A 19,737-nucleotide genomic window follows, 5' to 3' on the forward strand; every position below is an offset into this window, starting at 1 on the left:
CAATTAGGAATTGTTTAGATTTATTTAGCCAGGGATCCCTGGGTGGCACAGCGGTTTAGCGCCTGCCTTTGGCCCAGGGCACGATCCTGGAGACCCGGGATCGAATCCCACGTCGGGCTCCCAGTGCATGGAGCCTGCTTCTCCCTCTGCCTATGTCTCTGCCTCTCTCTCTCTCTCTCTCTCTCTCTGTGTGTGTGTGACTATCATAAATAAAAAAAAAATTAAAAAAAAGGTTTTATTTAGCCAAATAGGGTTCCCAGACATCACTTGACATTTTTATTTTTATTAATTACTTAGACAAATTCCATTGTTTTTCAGAATCATAAATATACTGTGTGTGTGTGTGTGTGTGTGTGTGTGTAAATGACTCTGTAAATATTCACACAGCCTATGAGACCCTATCCATTTTAGCTCTCCTATTGCCCTTTTGATCTCATATCTTCACTCGCTCTGCTCCAGCTCTCCCGGCTGGTTTGATGTTCCTTGAATAAATATATAGACAGTCTCCTAGCTCGGCCCTTTATCTCAACTATTCTACCCAAAACACTTTTTCCCAGGTATCTTGATGAAACATTTGCTCCACCACTTTTTTCAGATATTACCTTCTCTCTGGCCCATTCCTTTTACCCATTCCCTGCTGTTTTTTCTGATATAACTGGCCAATAAGATAAAAAATACTACATATTTTACATACTTTGTGTCTCTTCTATCACTAAAGTACAAACTTTACGAGGGTAGGGAATTTTTTTGTGTACTCTACTACTCTCAATTCCTACCTTGCACATAGTATTTACCTGTGAATGAAAATAGCTACAAAATTCCTCTGTGCCATTTTACCTTTAGATAGGTTTTGGTGATAGGTTTCTTTTTTATACCAGCTCAGTGGTTTTCAGATTAGGAAGCTTTATCAAAACATGTTACTGATTCTTACCATACTAAATAAGAATCTCTAAAGTTGGGACTTGGAGCTAGAGCTATATTTTTAAAAATAGCTCTTTTGATTGAAAGCTACTTAAAAATATTTTATGTTATGCATAACATCGTTAAAGTATTTTTTATTTTAAAACTAAGAAATAATAGTTCTTGCTTTTATGTTTAATTATGTGGCACTGCTTGGCACTTAGCTTCAGCCTATCCTTTTGCTTGGTGTCACTGAGTATGAGTAGAGGCTCAGTTTCTTCTGCCTCAGAATTTTCCTGTTTTTAGCCCAATTTTCCTGATTTCAGTCCTTTGCCTCTCTTTTGCCTTTGGTATGTGTGTTTCTAATTCCTAAACATTTCCAAGTTCTGGAAGTGCTACTTCTTTGTGGTATCCCCTCTTCCAGCACTTGGACTTGGCCTTCCTAAACTATGCTAAGTCATCAATCATACTTTTATCTGCTTTTAATTTCCACATGTTATGGGTTCATATATGCTGCTTTGTCATTAAAATTAGTGTTTGTATTTTATGTCTTTTTGCCTAATTGTTTGGGGGATAATTGTCAAGAAGAAAAAGGGGAGCAGCATCTTTACACTGCCATTCTAAAACTGCAAGTTCATCCAAGTTAAATTTAATTTTATTGTTTTCAGTTTATTGTGCCAACCTGAATCCCAGAATCTTATTACCCAACTTTTGTTTCCTTCTGCTTTCTATTCTGCATTTCATTCTTCAGACAAAACCACAAACCCTTCTCAATGTTAACTTCATACTTTTCCACCTCTGAATCTAGATTCCCCTTCTCTTGATTACTACACGTCCAAATGCTGCTCATCTGACATGTTCCTATGAATATTACCTTCTGAACCCACCAACACATAAAGCTAGAAATAATATCTCCCTTCAGTGATCTAACCACTTAAGTTTCTTTATGGAATTTATCACTTTATATCTTGATAATATATACATATTTTTATTGCCCCTGTTGAAAATGAACCATGAGACAAAGTATTTATCTTGACTCATCGTTGCATTCACTTTAACATCTTACTCATAATGTACTCGATCAATATTTGTTGTATGTTCTATTTTATCCTGCATATTAACTCTCCTTCCCAGCTTTGAGTCACCTGGAAACAGAGATATATTACTGTTTTTTCAAGTCACTAATTTTATTTTATTTTATTTTATTTTATTTTATTTTATTTTATTTTATTTTATTTTATTTTATTTTATTTTATTTTATTTTATTTTATTTTATTTTCAAGTCACTAATTTTAAATGTTTTGTAGGACCAGATTAGGAACAGACCAACTAGAGGTCTCCCTGAAGGTTGATAGGAATCTGCCAGTCATTATTCTTTGGATTATGGTCATTAAGCCATATATAAATCCACTGTTTTTCCTGTTTTCTAAGAATATCATGAGTGACTGTCAAAATATCCAGCCACAAATGTAGTTACATGTTTGACAATGTCCAGGATTGTCTTTCCTTGGCATGGTCACTACCAGAGCTCCTATGGCTTCTGAATAATCATTCAGTTCTGGGTTTTTGTTTATATTTATGTATGAAATAGTTAAATCAATTCTCTTCATTACATCCTTTATCTGTTGGAGGATGAAATTTTCAGCAAGGTGACAAGAATTTATCAGAGGCTCTGATTTGAGTAAAATTAAGCTGCCAGTACATGTGAATAGCTAATGCCCCCATTGTGGCTGTATCTTGTACTTGTTTGTAACATGATTTATGAAAGACTGATCTAAATCCTCCATCTGGTCAGGTGATCAGACTCCATTTGATAATACAACCATTGCCTTCTTTTAGCCTCACTTGGCCAGTGAGTCGGGAGGTTTCCTTTATCCCACATTCAAGAATCTCCATGGATGTGTGTATATGTTGATTTATAGACATCTTCCATGTTCCATTGTAAAATATTGTAAGACATTCTTTTCAAATGCCAGCTCCCATTTATGAATTCCTTTCCAGTAAGTGTTAACAGTCCCTGAGATTTACTTATTTTGATATTGCAAGCTTGCTTTCTATAAACACATACTTTTTTTTTAGGCTATTGGGTTTGTTTTCTATTTGTTTATATTTCTCCTCTTCATAATTACCTGCTAGTTCTTCCACTCTGTTTTTTCTCCTATCATATTATTGTTACTTATAGTCATACAGTTTTAACTGAAGATTATTTTATTCTTTGATTTTAATTTAAAGCCCCTTGATCATACCTGTGTGGGTCTTTTTTTTTTAAGATTTTATTTATTTATTTATTCATGAGAGACAGAGAGAGAGAGAGAGAGGCAGAGACACAGGCAGAGGGAGAAGCAGGCTCCATGCAGGGAGCCCAACGTGGGACTCGATCCTGGGACTCCAGGATCACACCCTGGGCCAAAGGCAGGCGCCAAACTGCTGAGCCACCCAGGGATCCCCTGTGTGGGTCTTGTTAGGCATAATTTTTTGATTCTTCTGAACTACTTAACACTTTTCCAAGAGTATAATAATTTTAGTGTCATAAGTCATTCATTACCTAACATATGGTTCTTTGGCAGCATCTGCATAGCTGGTTGTGTTTCTTTTTTAAATTTTATTTATTTCTTTGGGGGAGCGAGAGAAAGAGAAAGAGAGAGAGCATAAGCAGGGAAAGTGGCAGAGGGAGAAGCAGGTTCCCCACTGAGCAGGGAGCCCGACATGGGGCTCCATCCTGGAACCCTAGGATCATGACCTGAGCCAAAAGTAGAGACTTATCCAACTGAGCCTCCCAGGCGCCTTGCTAGTTGTGTTTCCTAAATCCATACCTTTACAAAGCTATAACTTTAACTGGAAGAACAAATGACAGTACCACCTTGCTTTAGAAAATGCCTCACAGCAGTAAAAGAGTCATATAATAATTTGAATCATTCAATTTCTATCAGTGATTGTGGGAGGAATCTAGATAGCTTTGTATCTCTATACTCAGGGTAGTAAATTGCCATCCTATTTTCTGTTTAGTCTTCTAATCAGTTGTTCATTTGGCTGAGATGGTTCAGTTCCTTGAGGTTAACTGAGAACAAATAGGATTCAGAGAGATTAGACAGAAAATAGAATTTAACCACTTACTATACGAAGGAGCCTACCCTCAGCTAATTCGAGAGGGTAGCTTCATTAGAAATTGCCTTATCTATATTGGAAAGTATTTCACCTCCCAACAAAATTGTAGATTTTTATTTAAATGCCAATTTTTCTCAACCTCAGAGGGTTACTAAGGTTCCTCTTTTTTTGTCCACAACTAAAAATTGCATTTTGGGGTACCTGGGGGGGCTCAGTCCTTTAAGCATCCAACTCTTGATTCTGTCTCAGGTCATGATCTGAGGGTTGTGATATCGAGCCCCATGTTGGGTTCCACACTGGATGTGGAATCTGCTTAAGATTCCCACTCTCCCTCTCCTGCTACCCCTACCAAAAAAAATGGTTACTAATGTAGAGAAAGACCAATATACGCATAATCCATCATGTGAGTTGTATTTTGTCTATTGGTATGATCTTGAGTAGTTTGTCATCCATTGTACACATTGCTACATGTTGTGTTAGAAGTCTACAATCTGGAATGTAGGAAATTGTTTGTATTAACAAAAGAAAAGAAGGTAGCATGGTCTCAAAAATACCTGTATTTCTGAAAAAATCACTATATACCAACAGTATAAAAATCTCTAAAATCCCCCAAATAACCATTTCTTTTTTTTTTTTCAAATAACCATTTCTGTACCCTGAAAAGGAAATTAACAATGCCATAAATTCTCTCACCTCTTAAGGACAATAATAGGATTTCTTTCATTTTTAATTGCCTTTATAATTTTGTCATTTAAAAGTATGAGCTGCTGCTCCATAAGCAGAGTCTTACATCTGTAATTCCATTTATGTTGTTTCTTTTCTTTTCCAAAGTGTAATATTCTTCTACTCAGTGCCTTAATACTTACTAGGCCCTCAACCCTCTTGTAATCTATCCTCTTGCCTCCTTCTTGAATTATTGTCTAAAACCATTCCATTCTTTCTAAGACAGGGAGTAGACAAGTATTTCTCAAACCCTTTAAGCTTCTTCACTAGTATAAAATCTTGAATTTGCTTTTACTTACTATCCATGTAGCAATCACTCACTTCAGATAGGAAGACATAAAAAGTTCTACAAGTTACAAATACAGATTTTTAAATAATTTTATTTATTTTAGAAAGAGTGAGAGCAAGAGAGCACACAGAGGGAGAGGGAGAAGCAGAATCCCCGCTGTGTAGAGCTCCCAATGATGCTGGCCTCAATGCGGGGCTGGATCCTAGGACCCTGACATCAGGACATGAGCTGAAGGCAGACACATAACCAACTGAGCCACTCAGGTGCCCCTATAGCTTTTTTAGCTTTTTTTTTTTTTTTAATTTTCAGGCTTCTAGGATGTCAGGATAAAACTACAGTCTTTTTTTTGGCTCTCTTTCTAATTGCCATGCAAATTTCCTCTTCCTGAGTCCTGGCTATCTCCTAGAGTGTACTGCTTTGGTATTTGCCCTGCCTTGCTTGCTACAGGTTTTAGTTTTAGAAACTAGGCAATTCATTTGCAAGTACATGGATGGAGCTAGGGTATATTATGCCCAGTGAATTAAGTCAGTCAGAGAAAGACAACATATGATCTAACTCATGTGTGGAATTTAAGAAAGAGAACAGATGAATATATGAGAGGAGGAAAAAGAAAAAGAGGAGAAAGGGAAATAAGCCATAAGTGATTTGTTCTTAACAATAGAGAAGAAAGAAACTGAGGATTGATGGAGGGATATGGGTGGGGGATGGATATTAAGGAAGGCACTGGTTATGATGAGCACTGAGTGTTGTATGTAAGTGATGAATCACTGAATTCTACTCCAGAAATGAATATTGTACTGTATGTTAACAAAATGTAAATAAAATTTAAAAAATTTGAAACCAAGCCAAAAACATTAGGTAGTCAAACCTGCTTAATTATTAAAAACTTCTTTGAACAGAAGCCAACAGAATCTTTCAAGCATCAGAAGTATCAGTTCACAGAGAAGTAAATAGTACCTTGCTTTTTTGGTCTCCATTATCTTTTTCTATCACTCCTACATTACTACCCTCTGTGAGGTATAAGAATAATCATGTTTCCAAAAAGAAGTTGTTTCTCTGTGCCACAACTTGAATGCCTGGGAGTACACCTAGATCTTTATTCTACTTCTGGGATGCAACATGGTATAGTTTCTTAGCTTTGTCATACAGTCCTATGTGACCACATTCAGGCCATGTCACCTCTCAAGTCTTCAGGTCCCTCATACATAAAATGAGATCTGAAGTTCCCTCTAGGTTTGAGATCTATTAATTGATCCCCAAATTTGGATCTCATTATTAATGAATGTTCCTGGAACACCTGCTGGCATTTTCCAATTTTTTTTCCTTTTTAAGAAAGTTTTACACAAGATTTTTCAGTGAGTAATACTGTTGTCTTCCAAATGTGGCAGATAATCGATTCTGATTTAACGTTTGTTGTCAAAATAGTACAGCACAAGCCTTTACTAAATTACATATTGCTTTTATAACTTAACTGGAATTGTGTACATAGATCACTTTTCCAACAGCTCTCCCCTTTTTACTGGCAAAGTTTGGTGAATCCGTTGCCAGTAATAAATTGTACATTGGGAAAGTCCGACTTCCACATTAAGCTAATGACTTGTATTTTTTGAAACCATATTTGCCAGTCTCTTCGGACACTTGGATTTTTTTAAAGCTCTATTTTCTTTGGCTGGCTTAAAATGTGAATTGAATAATCTCCTTGGTTTTGGTGGTTCTGATGCATCTGTTGCCAGCAGTGGATGTTGGCTTGGGGAAATGTGACTTCCATTACCTAAGGATGAAGAATCTCCAACTGATTATTAAAGATGTTCATCAGGACGTTATATACCTTAGACCTGGGGAAAATAATCTAGCATGAAGTAGAGTGCTCTTTAGATAAGCTATAGTTTTTGTAAGGTAGTTAGTTAAAGGCTTTAAAGCCTTGTTTGGGATATGGCCCCTGGTGTGACCTCCCATGGTCTAGAGTTCCAGGGTAGGTTCCTCATCACTGATCAACAGTGTCATCAAAAAGGAGGAGCTACTATTTCATATATAGTCAAAGTTGTGAAGAACACTGGTATAGATTTAGTGTAACAACTATATGATACTTTTTTTTCATTGCTTTTAGACTCAGTAAATATTATGATATATTAACATGTGGTTTTAGTTTCCTTTATAATACCCAAAGTTTACTGCTCAATATCAAGGTCAGTATTTTTTCAGTACATAAAGGTTGGGGTGCCAGGGACAACTTTCCATGGTGTTTTAGCATCTCACTGTGCATTGAAGATAAAAGCTGCATGTATAATGATTGATTTCCTACACATATGAATGTGGATGAAGTTGGATACAGAAAAGATACAAGTGAACATTTGCCCATTTAATTAATTGCCCTATTTAGTCAACTTTGCCAATTGAAGAGGAACAGCCAGGTCCATTTGACTACAACTAAAAGAAAAAAGCAAAGCTTAGCAGAATGGTAACTTTGAACTGGTGTAAATGGAACTCAAGAGAGGACAGTTATCCTCCTTCCTCTACATTCTGTCTTATAACAAATGCAAAGGGGATTAGATAGAGATTTCCCCAAAGGCAGAAAACTGTGACAGCCACCATTTGGGAGCCCTTGAGGTGTTATCTCTGCTTTTCCATAGCCTGAATATCTGGAAAACCTAGAAATAGGTAACTTTTTGTTGTATTTTTGGCACAAGAAAAAGAATTACTTATTCTCTGCTAGTTAGTGAACTAGCCTCTAAGGAAACCATGTGTGAAGAATTATGCCAGTTTTACTGGAAAGTGTTTCACTTTCCCAAAAAGATTGTAGATTTTCATTAAAACTTTTTTCAATGATTTCAAAATCACTTAGAAAAAAAAAATAAAAAATAAATAAATAAAAATTTTAAAAAAATCACTTAGGATTTTTCAATATTTTGGCTACCTTTTGAACCCTCTCCAAGGTGCCTTGAAAGTTAGGGAGTTCAGAGCCTATCATACTACATACAGTTTAATGTTGAGAAGTATTAATTTTAAATTATGTATTTGCCCTTTTTATTCTTTGCTATTTTATTTTTCTTATATATGTTAGAGAACAGTAAACAATAATATTGCTAAGTTCAGGTTTTAAATTTGCTTTTTCTGATACATTTGTTTTCCTGATTTCTCCTTTTCCTTAGAATACTGAAGGAAAAACATGTAGTGGGCAGATACTAGTAAGTTAGATGGTTGTCAGTATCCATTTGGTAATAGTCTATGCACCTGCCTTATCTATGCCTCATATATTCTTTGATAATAGCATTTTGCCATAAATATATAGCTGACACCACATATTTTTCATTGTAGTTTTCTTTTCTGGCAGTCATTTGCTAAGAAGATGTTGATTTGAGTAGTTTGTTTCCAGAAACTAGTTGTTTACCAAAACTATTTCTATTTATGGAACTTCTAGTCTCTGGAAAAATACATTTTAAATTGTGAACTGCAGGAGCATTTAGAGTCCTCAATCATATTTAAGGAATAGTCACATACCAACAAACTGGTGTATGTAGAAATCAGTGTTCCTTAGAGTTGTAGGAGGATATCTGGCTGCTCTAGACTCGAATTTTTTGTTTTTTAATAATATATCAGATAATTAAAAAAATTAAAAATCAAATTTAAAAACAATTTAAAAGGAGAAATAAATGGAACTTGAGATTATTGAGATTACAAAATAATCTTTTAAAAATAATCAATAAGGTAATACATTTATGCTAAATTTGTCAGATCAGTTTTTTCTAAGTATAAAAGTTATGTATGAAAAGAATATATTTCTTTAGGAATTTATTTGCATATTTTTGTGTAATTAGTATCATAACTAAAATAATTTACATAGGATGGCCTATCTGAAACAGTCCTTTAAAACCAAAACATTTAATTCTTTATTTCAGTTTATTTTGTGGAATACCAGTAAAATTTATTTCATCTGCCTTAAATTCACTGTAACACAATACCTCTGTATGCCTCTCCCTGTAAAAGAAGGAAAAAGGAATTAAGCAAAACAGGAGAATATTTGGAGGATAAGCTTAAGGTAGTTTTGAATTTCATAAGAATCTCCTTTGAATGGCATATAAAATGGGAACCAACAAAGACGGGCTAAATGCAGAAAAGTATTTTAACTTTAAACTTCGTATCTTTCATTCCAACTCATTTAAACAACTCTAACTTCAGAGGTTGTGACAAAAAGAACAGTAATCTATTATTAAGGTTCTTAGGGAAGCTTCTGAAGATACATATTAACAATGACAGTTTTTATAGTTGCTGAAATATGTGGTATAGTTCTTTTATTCTGATCCAACTAAAATTTTTTAGTCACTCAACTTTGATTTCTCAGTGTCCTTTTATCTTCTTTGCTACTACTAACCACTCTGCCAGAAATAAGGGACCTCACAAAAAAGTCTTCCAAAGAGGAGGAAATAAGTGATGTAAATTATGTAGTTATTTACTTAGATTTACTCTTTTCAAAAATACTGTGATTCTCACCGTAACTAAAATTTGTCTAAGATTATGGTTTATCAACAGGAGGAAAAGTAAAAGACCAGAGAAGCAAATGAGCTATAATAAGGAAGTAGGCTCAACACTGGTGGCAGAGAAATGTCTTAAGTGGTTTTAGAGACCATCAGCTTGAGAAAGACATTTTAGCACCATATTTAACAGAATCTAATAGTATAAACATTTATAAAAATGGGGTAGACAGCCCTTGTGTGAAAGATAATTTGTCTTTAATGGATCACAGCAATGTAAAGACACAATATTTCATTGGTAAGTAAATTTTTTTATAAGGATTGTTTTACAGTTTGGAAAAATGTGAATATGTTAACTATGTTTTAAAGGGAAGTACATTTTGAAATATTAAATTTCATATTAATGAAAATTATTCTCTACTTGAAGATACCTACATCTTAATACTGCAATTTTTAAAAATATATCCAGATGTAAGTACATCTTACCGTAGCTTTTCATCATATAAGACAGCATCACAACTTTTCTCATTGTTTTCCTAGCCCAAGTTCACAAATGACTTTTATTCAGTTAATTGGTTAGATCATGTGATCATGACACACACTGATAACAGATTCAGGACCCTTCTTCATTGTCGTTCTATAGCCATGTTGAATGGCTAATACTGATCATCAGTCTTTAAATGGGTACCTACGGATCACTAAGGGCACTGAACGAGACTCATGACACACCTGTTCAAACACATTATCACTATTGAAAAATTAGCTCAGAAGTGACTGTTTTGTGGTTTCAATCAGTAGAATCATCTTTGTAATTAATTGCTAAGAATTTTATTCTTTTCAACTTTAATTGCTATATTTGGAGATATTTCTTTGAATCTCCTTAAATAGGTACATGTAGTAATTTTCAAAAACTGAACAAAAGGCCATCTGAATTTATTATGCTTTTAATTTTGGTAGTGCATTCCAAAGTGATCTGTTGTAGAAATTTTGTTTAAGTTTTTATTCCTAGAAAGTAGAAATATAGTTAAATTTAGGAAATTTTAATGAATACATGTTTCAAAGAACAAATGTCATTTGAGTGAAATGTGGTGTAGCAAAAAAATATATAGCTGAAGTATTCATAATGGCGTTCTAGTATTGATTAGCCTATTAGAGCAAGTCTTTAAATTTTAAATATTATTTTACATTATAATGAGGGGGGAAATGGGTTTTTCATAGCACCAAATTGCCCTTAAATCAACAAATCCCTGATTAGCTACAAAATGCAAAGAAAACACACAGTGCAGCATGATCATTACACATGACATTTATCATGTTACAAGAATATCAACGGGAAAAATCAATCACATGGGGAAATTGATGCAGCTGTATTTTTAATTGACTCATAACAATAGATCCTTCACCTTTTGAAATAATTTCTTTAAAGGTTTTTCTTGATAGGCATTTAAGTTAACTTTAGTTCCCGTTCCCAAAAGGCACATGGGGGTATTGGCTAATGTATTTATTTTTATGAATATACTTCACCAGTGTCCTGGGTCCTAGTCAGGACCAGTGTCCTTTTTATCTATTTTATCATGGAATTTGTTCCTTCATCTGATGAGCACTCAGAAATACTTTCTCACTACAAAACGTATCTCTTGAGATAATCAATGAAAAAGGAATAATTTACTCTTTGTTCCATATAAACCACTGTGTATAGCAGTAGTCAAGATATGTGAACCTCTTCTATTTCCCCGCATATTTAGGTTCAAATCAGTGACCCTTCATAGCAACAGTATTGGAGTTAATATCAGAGTCTAGCATTTTCTAAATCTACCCAAGTCATTAGTGATAAAGCATCCCTTTTTTTTAGATAGCCATATTCATTTTACATGATTAAGAGATATATTTTAAATTAGTTTTGTATCCCTGTACAGAAAACTTCCAGAAGGAGATCAGTGATCATATGCTTGCTTCTGTGGTAGGATTAGTGCAGTATACATTTAGTATCTATTATATAGAATATTTCACCTGAAGATTTTATTCTCATTATAGCACGCTACTTAATATTTTCATAAAAGGCAGTATAGATATTTTTAAGATAGCACTATTGAAAATTAAAAAGGAAACAAATGGTTGAGTCCATTTCACTAAGTTAAAATTTAATTAAACAACCTGATTAGAGGACTGGGTTGCCTTTTTTCCAACCCATGGCATCTTTTCAACTCCTATTCATTCCCTCTCACTGCAAGGAAAAAAATACTAATTCACCTGTCAACTCAGCAGATCATTTTGTTGTTGTTGTTGACCTAGGTAAGGGAAAGAGACTTAGTATTTTACCTTTTTAATAACTACATTGTTGTGATTCAAGCTCATAAACTGAGAGGAGAAACCGAAGTATACAGAGCATTTTTTGTTACTTAAAAAAAAAAAAAAGTCATTTATCCCTATTAGATTGAGTTCGGATTTTTCTTCTCCCCTTCTAATCTAAAACTTTAGGAAAACCTCAGTATGTTTTACAAAAGAATTCAGTAGCTTGTCTTTCATTAACGCAATAAATATAAATACTGGCAACTTACAGTTTTTGTGATACAAGAAACTAGTAACTGTTAGTGTTGCCATCATAATTTCATTAGTGTGGCTTCTTTACACACTTTCTCCAGTGACGCAAATACAGACATGATTTTTTGGAACATCAAACTTATGGCTGCCTTCTCTCTTCTTCATTACTTATGTTGGACAAACTGCCATTTTCACTTGCCAAAAATAATCCCACAGTTCAGTAGACTTCAGTTTTGAGGTCTCTCATGTCCTCCTTAGACCACCAGTAACTTTGTCTCTTGGAGATCAGAAATTGCACACTTCTTTTTGGTGTTTAATAAACCTGACTCTTTCCTTAACCCCTGAGGAAGAATATATCAAAACAACAAATTTTCTAAGCAATATCACTGGAAACATAGCAGCAGATCCCTTTGGAATGCATTCTTTGGGACACAGGCCAAATTATTTTTGTATCAAACTTTATGAGATTTGTTAAAGTGATAATAATACTAAAGTCTCTATTAGGGTAAGATAAGTCATTTGTATTTTCTCTTATCTGTATCCATATACAGAAATGACTAAAGAGTCCCCAAATTTTGGTAGTATCTGTATTCTTGTGCTGTAAAGAGCTTCAAGAAACTAAGGGTAAATTATGGAGTGTACATAGTTAGGTTTCTTGTATATACTATAACCAAGGCCATGAAACTCATGTTAAAATAGGAAGCTTATCTAATTCTACCAGCTTCCATTTTCCCCATTACTCCCTACCCACTGCTTCCCTCACTACCACCTCATACACACACTCTGCTATATTTTAGGAAATGTTTTTTTCCATCTCATTTCTCCTCCATTCTGTTTTCTTGGCTTTCCAACTTACTTCTATAACCTTTCCAATGATACCCTATGGATTATGCTAAAGTATAATAAATAAATCACATACTTTACTTGAGTCTGTAGAAAGACCTTATACCATCAAACCATAGTTAATAGAAACTGAGAGGTCTTTTTAAAGAAGTGTAACATAAAACTGCTCTTTTTCACATCTATCCTTAGCACTTTAGTGTTTTTTATGAAATGCTTTATAGTCCTAACTTTCCTGGTTCTACTAAATAATTAAATAATAGTTAAGTACTTAATTATCAGGTAAAGTTCCCAAACTTATTCAAGTGTCAGCTTTCTCCTCTACCATTAAAATTAATGAATTTTAGTATGAAGTAATTATTAAGTGCATTTTGTTTAAAAACCTTTCTCTCAGGCAGCCTGGGTGGCTCAGCAGTTTAGCGCTGCCTTCAACCCAGAGTGTAGTCCTGGAGACCTGGGATTGAGTCCCACGTCGGGCTCCCTGCATGGAGCCTGCTTCGCCCTCTGCCTGTGTCTGTGCCTCTCTCTCTCTCTGTATCTCTCATGAATAAATAAATAAAATCTTAAAAAAATAAAATAAAATAAAATCCTTTTAAAAATTAAAAATAAAAACCTTTCCTCGTTCTAGGAAATATATTTTAAAAGTGGTACAAGTTTTAAGCTCATGCTTTTTTGGTCCCAAATATAAGTATCTGTTCATATTGGATGCCCCTAAGCAAGTCGCTGCCTTTTTTTCTTTCATTTATCCTTAAACTTCATAAGCTAACAAAAGGTTTTATCTTCTACCTTCTTTGTCTTTTAAACCTACCATATTTCACTTTTTAAAATTTCTTAAAGTTTGCACCATGAAACAGTATTACTTTCAGGAGTGTGACTTTGAAGAGAGTTATGTGATGGTACTATTTTCATCTAACACTTGGGGTGCATTTAAGTGTCCATTGCTTTCTGAGTCTTTTTTTGTTTTTGAGAGAAAAAGCCCACATGTGAGAAGAGTCGTAGAGGAGAGGAGCAGAGGGAGAAGAAGAGAAAGAATCTAAATCAGGCTCCACACTGAGCAGGGACTCTGAGGTCATGACCTGAGTCAAAATCAAGAGTCAGTTGCTTAACCCACTAAGCCACCCAGGTGTCCCACTTTCTAAGTCTTAACAGACTACATTTTATTAATTTATAATTTAAACATAACAGTTATGAAAATACTATAAAAAAGCCTGTAAATAACAGTCTTGACTTTGCTGCCTCTCAGGAGAGAGCCATCCTGATAACCTATAAATTTGAAAGACAGTCTTGTTTTCCCAACCTCCTTTAACCTCTTCTCCTATAGCCAAAATAAGAGACTGGTTATAGAAGGCATCTTCTGACTCCTATAATTGTCTTTTCTGGGCATTTTTTAAAAAGTAAATAATTAAATTTTAATACATTTTCTGATTTTAAAAATGAATATTATAGTTAGTAAAGATCTGAATTTACTTGGCAAGATCTGTAACATTTTTATGAGAGATATATGGTCATTACCTTTGAAGATTCTTCATATTGAATTTTTAACCCATTTGATTCTCACATTTTTACATATGCTTGCCAAGATTTAAACAATTTTATTAGGTGAAATGTAAAATAAAATAAGCATTTGGGGGAGGGAACTATCTAAGCAAGTATCTTTTTGTTCTTGAAAGTATGTTTGAGACAACTTGTGTAAGATAGATTATTTACAGATTTATGTTTCTAAGTCTTTGTATTTTTCATTTTAACTAAAACTTCTATCCCATCTTTAAGACTTATCTCAGCAAATCCTTTGCTGGTCCTCAACTCAGTCTTTCCTTGGGTCTAACATTACCCATTTTGCCTGCCTCTGTTCTCAATCGCATGATTGCACTTTATCTAACAGATTAGGCTGCTCCCTGAGGGCAGAGGCTGATTATGTCTTTTCTCAGATAAAGTACTGTGCTGCCATAGTGATTGTTAAACATTGTGATATCAGAATTCTGCTAACCCAGTAAATTTACCCCTAAGATCCTTGAGACTAGAAAACACATGGGACAACTGCAAAAGGAAGCAGGGGAACCTTAGTTGGGTTGGTGCCCAGAAAGTTGAGGGTAAGAGTTCTGAGAAACTGGACTAGAGCATCAGTGCTCCTAAGAGGCTTCTTCTCTCAAAACTGAATGTCCACAACTGGCTAGTGACATGGAATGCCTCAAGGGAAGAGTGTGCAGTGCCAGTCGAGAAGTGATGGAGCTCTTTCCCACCTGGGCTCTGGGTCTGGGTCCGCTTACCCCTTCGGCCATGCGGGATGAAGACGGGATGAAGATGTATGACAGAAAGGGTCCCAACTGTGGGTAAAACCTTTTAAAGCACAGAAGTCATACTTTTGAAAGTGATATAATAAAGGTCTTCAGATTTAACACATCACACTAGTGTTTCTTCTTTGGTAATGATGTGAAGAGCAGGAATTGGAAAGAGATTTGATTACATCTTCTTCCCTTAGAGCTTTATAAGTGAGCTTTCAGTAAATATTTATCATCAGATCAGTTGCCTTTTCAAGTAACTATGTATTTATTTTTGTCATATACTTTTCTTATTGTTTTGATGTTCTTATCCTGAATTTTGAGATTCACGTGTTCCTAATGTTTTTGTGACTTGTATACTACCAGCATTATCATTATTTAGTGTTTGTATAGATATAGACAAGATACATAATACAGCGCCAGGAGAGTTCTTGAATTTTATTTGACATTTATCCAAATGGAATTGGACCATTGCTTATGAAAAGGACTTTAACATAGCTATACTTAAGAATAGAAAGCTCTGGGAACCTGGGTGCCTCAGTGGTTGGCTCAGGTTGTGATCCCAGGGCCCTGGGATCGAGTTCTGCATCAGGACTGAGTTCTCCCTCTGCCTGTCTCTCTGCCTCTCTCTCATGAACAAATAAAATCTTAAAAAAAAAAAAAAGCTCTGAAGTCTTGATTTGAAAGGACATTCACTCATCTTGTTAAGCATTTATTGTACATTCCAGCCAAGATTTTAATCATTTGCATTATCGACTTTTTTTTTTTTTGGTAGTATAAGAATAGTGAAAATGTGATATCTGACAGCAGAATTAGTAATGGATAAGTTCAAAAGATTTAGTTGGGGATTATGTAATACTGGACAGCACTGATTCCATTAAGTCAGTTAAAATGTGTACCTTATTAAATTATTCAAGCACTACATACATACTAATATAAAAGCAAAATAAGAGCTATTTTAAATAGTGAACCATCTAAAAGGTCTCTTATTTTAGGGAGTATGTGGAGACTTATAAAGTAGGCTTTTTATTTTAGCTTCTATTTATTTTTTTTCTGGTTTTATTGAGAAATAATTGAAATACATCATCATATAAGTTTAAGGCATACAGCATGATGGTTTCATTTACATATATTGTGAAATGATTACCACAATAGGTTAACACCCATCATCTCACACAGATACAGGGAAAAGAAAAGAAAAAAAGTTCTCATGGTGATAAGAATTCTTAGGATCTACTGTCTGAAGAAGTTTACTATATACCATACAGCAGTATTCGCTGTAGTCATCATGTTGTACATTACATCCCTACTATTTCTTTATCTTACAACTGGAAGTTTGTACTTTTGACCACCCACCTCCCCATCCCTACCTCTGGTAACCACAAATCTGGTCTCTTTTTTTCTATGAGTTTGGTAGTTTTATTTTGTTTTTAGATTCCACATACAATGAGATCATGAAGTATTTGTCTTTATGTGTTTTAGCATTATGCCTTCAAGGTCCATCCATATTGTCATAAATAGTAGGTTTTTCTAATTTTTTATGGCTGAATAATATTCTATTGTGTGAGATATATTTATACCACAACTTCTTTCTCCATTTTTCTACTGATAGACACTTAGGTTGTTTCCATGTTTTGACTATCATAAACAATGCTGCTACAAAAATGGACTTACAGACATCTTTTTGAGTAGTTAGAATATTCATTTCCTTTGGATATATTTCCAGCACTGGAATTGCAAGATCATCTGGTAGTTCTATTTTTAATTTTTTGAGAAATCTTCACACTATTTTCCATAGCAACTGTACCAATTTACAGTCCCACCAACAGTGCACAAGGGTTCCCTTGCTCACATCATCTAACAGGCATGAGATGATATCTCATTATTTTTAATTTTCATTTCTCTATTAACTAGTGATGTTGAACATCTTATTGTGTACCTGTTGGTCATTCATATATCTTCTTTGGAAAAATGCCTATTCAGGTCCTTTGCCCATTTTGAATTTGCATTATTTACATTTTTTTACTATTGAGTTGTATGAGTTCTTTATATATTTTGGATATTAACCCCTGACAGATATATGGTTTGTAAATATTTTTTCCCATTCTTTAGGTATTTTATTTTCACTTTGTTGATGGTTTCTTTTGCTGTACAGATGCTTTTAGTTTGATATAGTCTCACATATTTTGTATTTTGTTATTTGTGCTTTGGGTGTGATTTCCATAAAATCATTATCAACTTCCATATCAAAGAGTTTTTTTCATAAGTTTTCTTCTAGGAGCTTCATGGTTTCAGGTTTTAAATTTAAGTCTTTCATCCATTTTGAGTTAATTTTGTGAGTGGTATAAGATATGGATCAGGATCAGGCTTCGTTTTTTTTACATATAACTATTCAATTTTCCCAGCACCGTTAATTGAAGAGACTGTCTTTTCTCCATTGAGCGAGTATTATTGGCTCCCTTGTCAGATATTAGTTGGCCATCTGTATTTGGGTTTATTTCTGGGCTCTCAATTCTGCTTCATTGTTGTATATATCTGTTTATATGAAGGAGGCATTTTTAAATGATTGATTATCTTATGTCCTTTGCTTAGGGTGTTCCAGTGATGGCAATAAGAAACAAAATGTTATCAGAAGGACTAGACCCAGATCTTCTTGAGTAAGTAATTATTCTAATATCATATTATGCCAAGATGTTAAATTTATCAGTTATAATAAAAATATTCCAAGCTCTATTTTTTTTTCCCACTATACAGTATTTTATGGTTGAGGAAACCACCTCATAGATAGTGTCTCTGCGAATGTTAGAAAAATGAAAAATCTCTCTTCTTCTACTAAAACCAGCCTTTGCACATTTTAGGAGCAGTTTCAATAGATAATTGATGAATCTATATATCCAAAAGAGATGGAATTTGATGACAGTTTTGCTCCACAGCAGTAGCATCCAACAAAAATTTTTTATGCTACCTTTTTCTTTTCTGTTATTCTTTTCTTTCCTTCCTTTCTCCCTCCTTTATTCCTTCCTTCCTTTCTTCCTTTCTTTCTCTACCAGATTTTTAAGACCTTAGTGTATAGGAAAGTTACCATGGTCTAAGTTGAGCCAGATTGAGAAATAAATAGGATAAAGCCACTCTAGGTCTGCATTAATAATTGCTGTGAAACTAGATATCTGTTTGTGTGAATTTTATAAAAAAATGTTTTTGAGAAATGCTGACAAATTGTGGCTTAGAATTTTGACAATAATTTATTCCATCCAAGGAAACCTGGCTACATCGCTCATTCTGGATAAAATATATCTTAATGGATTATTCAGAGCTAGTCTGTTTTTCAAGTATCTAGATATTTGTAAAGTGTCCAGTTTGGGGTTTTAGTTCACCCTGATGTATTTAGTTATGTTATCCAGACATTCATACTCTACTAGCAATATACTTTGAAATTTTTCTTGGCGCTCAGCCCTTCAAGAAAATGTGTGCATTTTGGAGGTAAAACACAATAAAAGTCTTCTTCTCATATTTTATCTTTTAAAAACAATATTTAAGAATTTTTTAAAAGTCTGTAAGAACAGATTTCACACATGTATCTACATTTAGTATATATCCAAGTAGCAAACAGTTCAAATACAATGGCATATATTGGTAATTTGAACTCAGACATCTCCAAGATATTTGGCATTTGTTCTGGAAATTGTTTCTGACACACACTTTAGAAACAGATGGTTTGTGACATATATTTTAATGTGAATTGAGCATATGGGTCTAATCCATTTTGGTATTCATTGGAATATATGTTATAAATATATTTAACATTGACCATGACCTCTTTTTTGCTTCTGGATACACAGTAGACCTTCTACAATAACAGAGCTAAAATGACCTTTAAAATTATTATTTTTCTCTCTAGAGAAAATGTAATGGAAAACTAACCATCCAGTTAGCATCAGCAGATGTTGGATATCCAATCTCTTTACCCCCTACCGGCTTCATTTCATCCTCTTCCCAGTCTAAACCTACTTCATAATCTTTTACTTCAATCAGCTACCCACACCAAGAACTTGAGTCATCCTTCAGTCTATCCTATTCCCTGTCCCTATCAGTCACTATGATTTTTTTCATTTTTAATATCTCTCACAGCTGACCACAGGACTCCATGCCTATTGCTGTTCACCTCAAGCCCTCATCATTTCTTACCTGAACTATTATTATAGCTCCCAATTGGTTTCCTTAATTCTCTTTCAGTCTGTCACTAAAGCCTTAGTGAATCTAAAGTTTCTGTGACTCCCAACTGCCTTCCACACATAGTCTTACACCTTAGAATTGCAAATAGATGTTTTTATCATCAAGACCCAGACTCTGTTGCTTTATTTCTTGCCTCTCTTCCATACATTCCTATAGCAGATGACTGGCAGCTCTCTGAATGTTATTCTCGTATTCCCTTTTAGTGTCTTTGATTTTTTTTTCTCCTTGAAACTCCTTCCCCCACCTTATTGGCCTGGCTAATTTCATATTTGTCAAGACTCTATCTAGGTATCACCAAGGGAGGAAGTCCATGGATGACTACCAAAGGGAGAATCCCCAGCACCCCTAATACTTCCTT

The 19,737-nt window shown here is 34.4% G+C and overlaps 1 protein-coding gene across 3 annotated transcripts in view; it reads left to right on the forward strand.

Moving 5' to 3' along the window:
* The window catches only part of WASHC3 (WASH complex subunit 3), a 48,673-nt gene that overhangs the window by 14,271 nt on the left and 14,665 nt on the right, over nucleotides 1–19,737 (forward strand). For all 3 annotated transcript variants that reach the window (XM_055336678.1, XM_055336677.1, XM_055336676.1), the window contains one exon: nucleotides 17,739–17,803. In XM_055336678.1, the coding sequence (XP_055192653.1) occupies nucleotides 17,739–17,803 (65 nt within the window). The remainder of the gene's footprint in view (nucleotides 1–17,738; nucleotides 17,804–19,737) is intronic.

This window comes from Nyctereutes procyonoides, unplaced genomic scaffold, assembly GCF_905146905.1.
Source record: "Nyctereutes procyonoides isolate TBG_1078 unplaced genomic scaffold, NYPRO_anot_genome, whole genome shotgun sequence".
In the NCBI taxonomy this organism is placed as follows: Eukaryota; Metazoa; Chordata; class Mammalia; order Carnivora; family Canidae; genus Nyctereutes; species Nyctereutes procyonoides.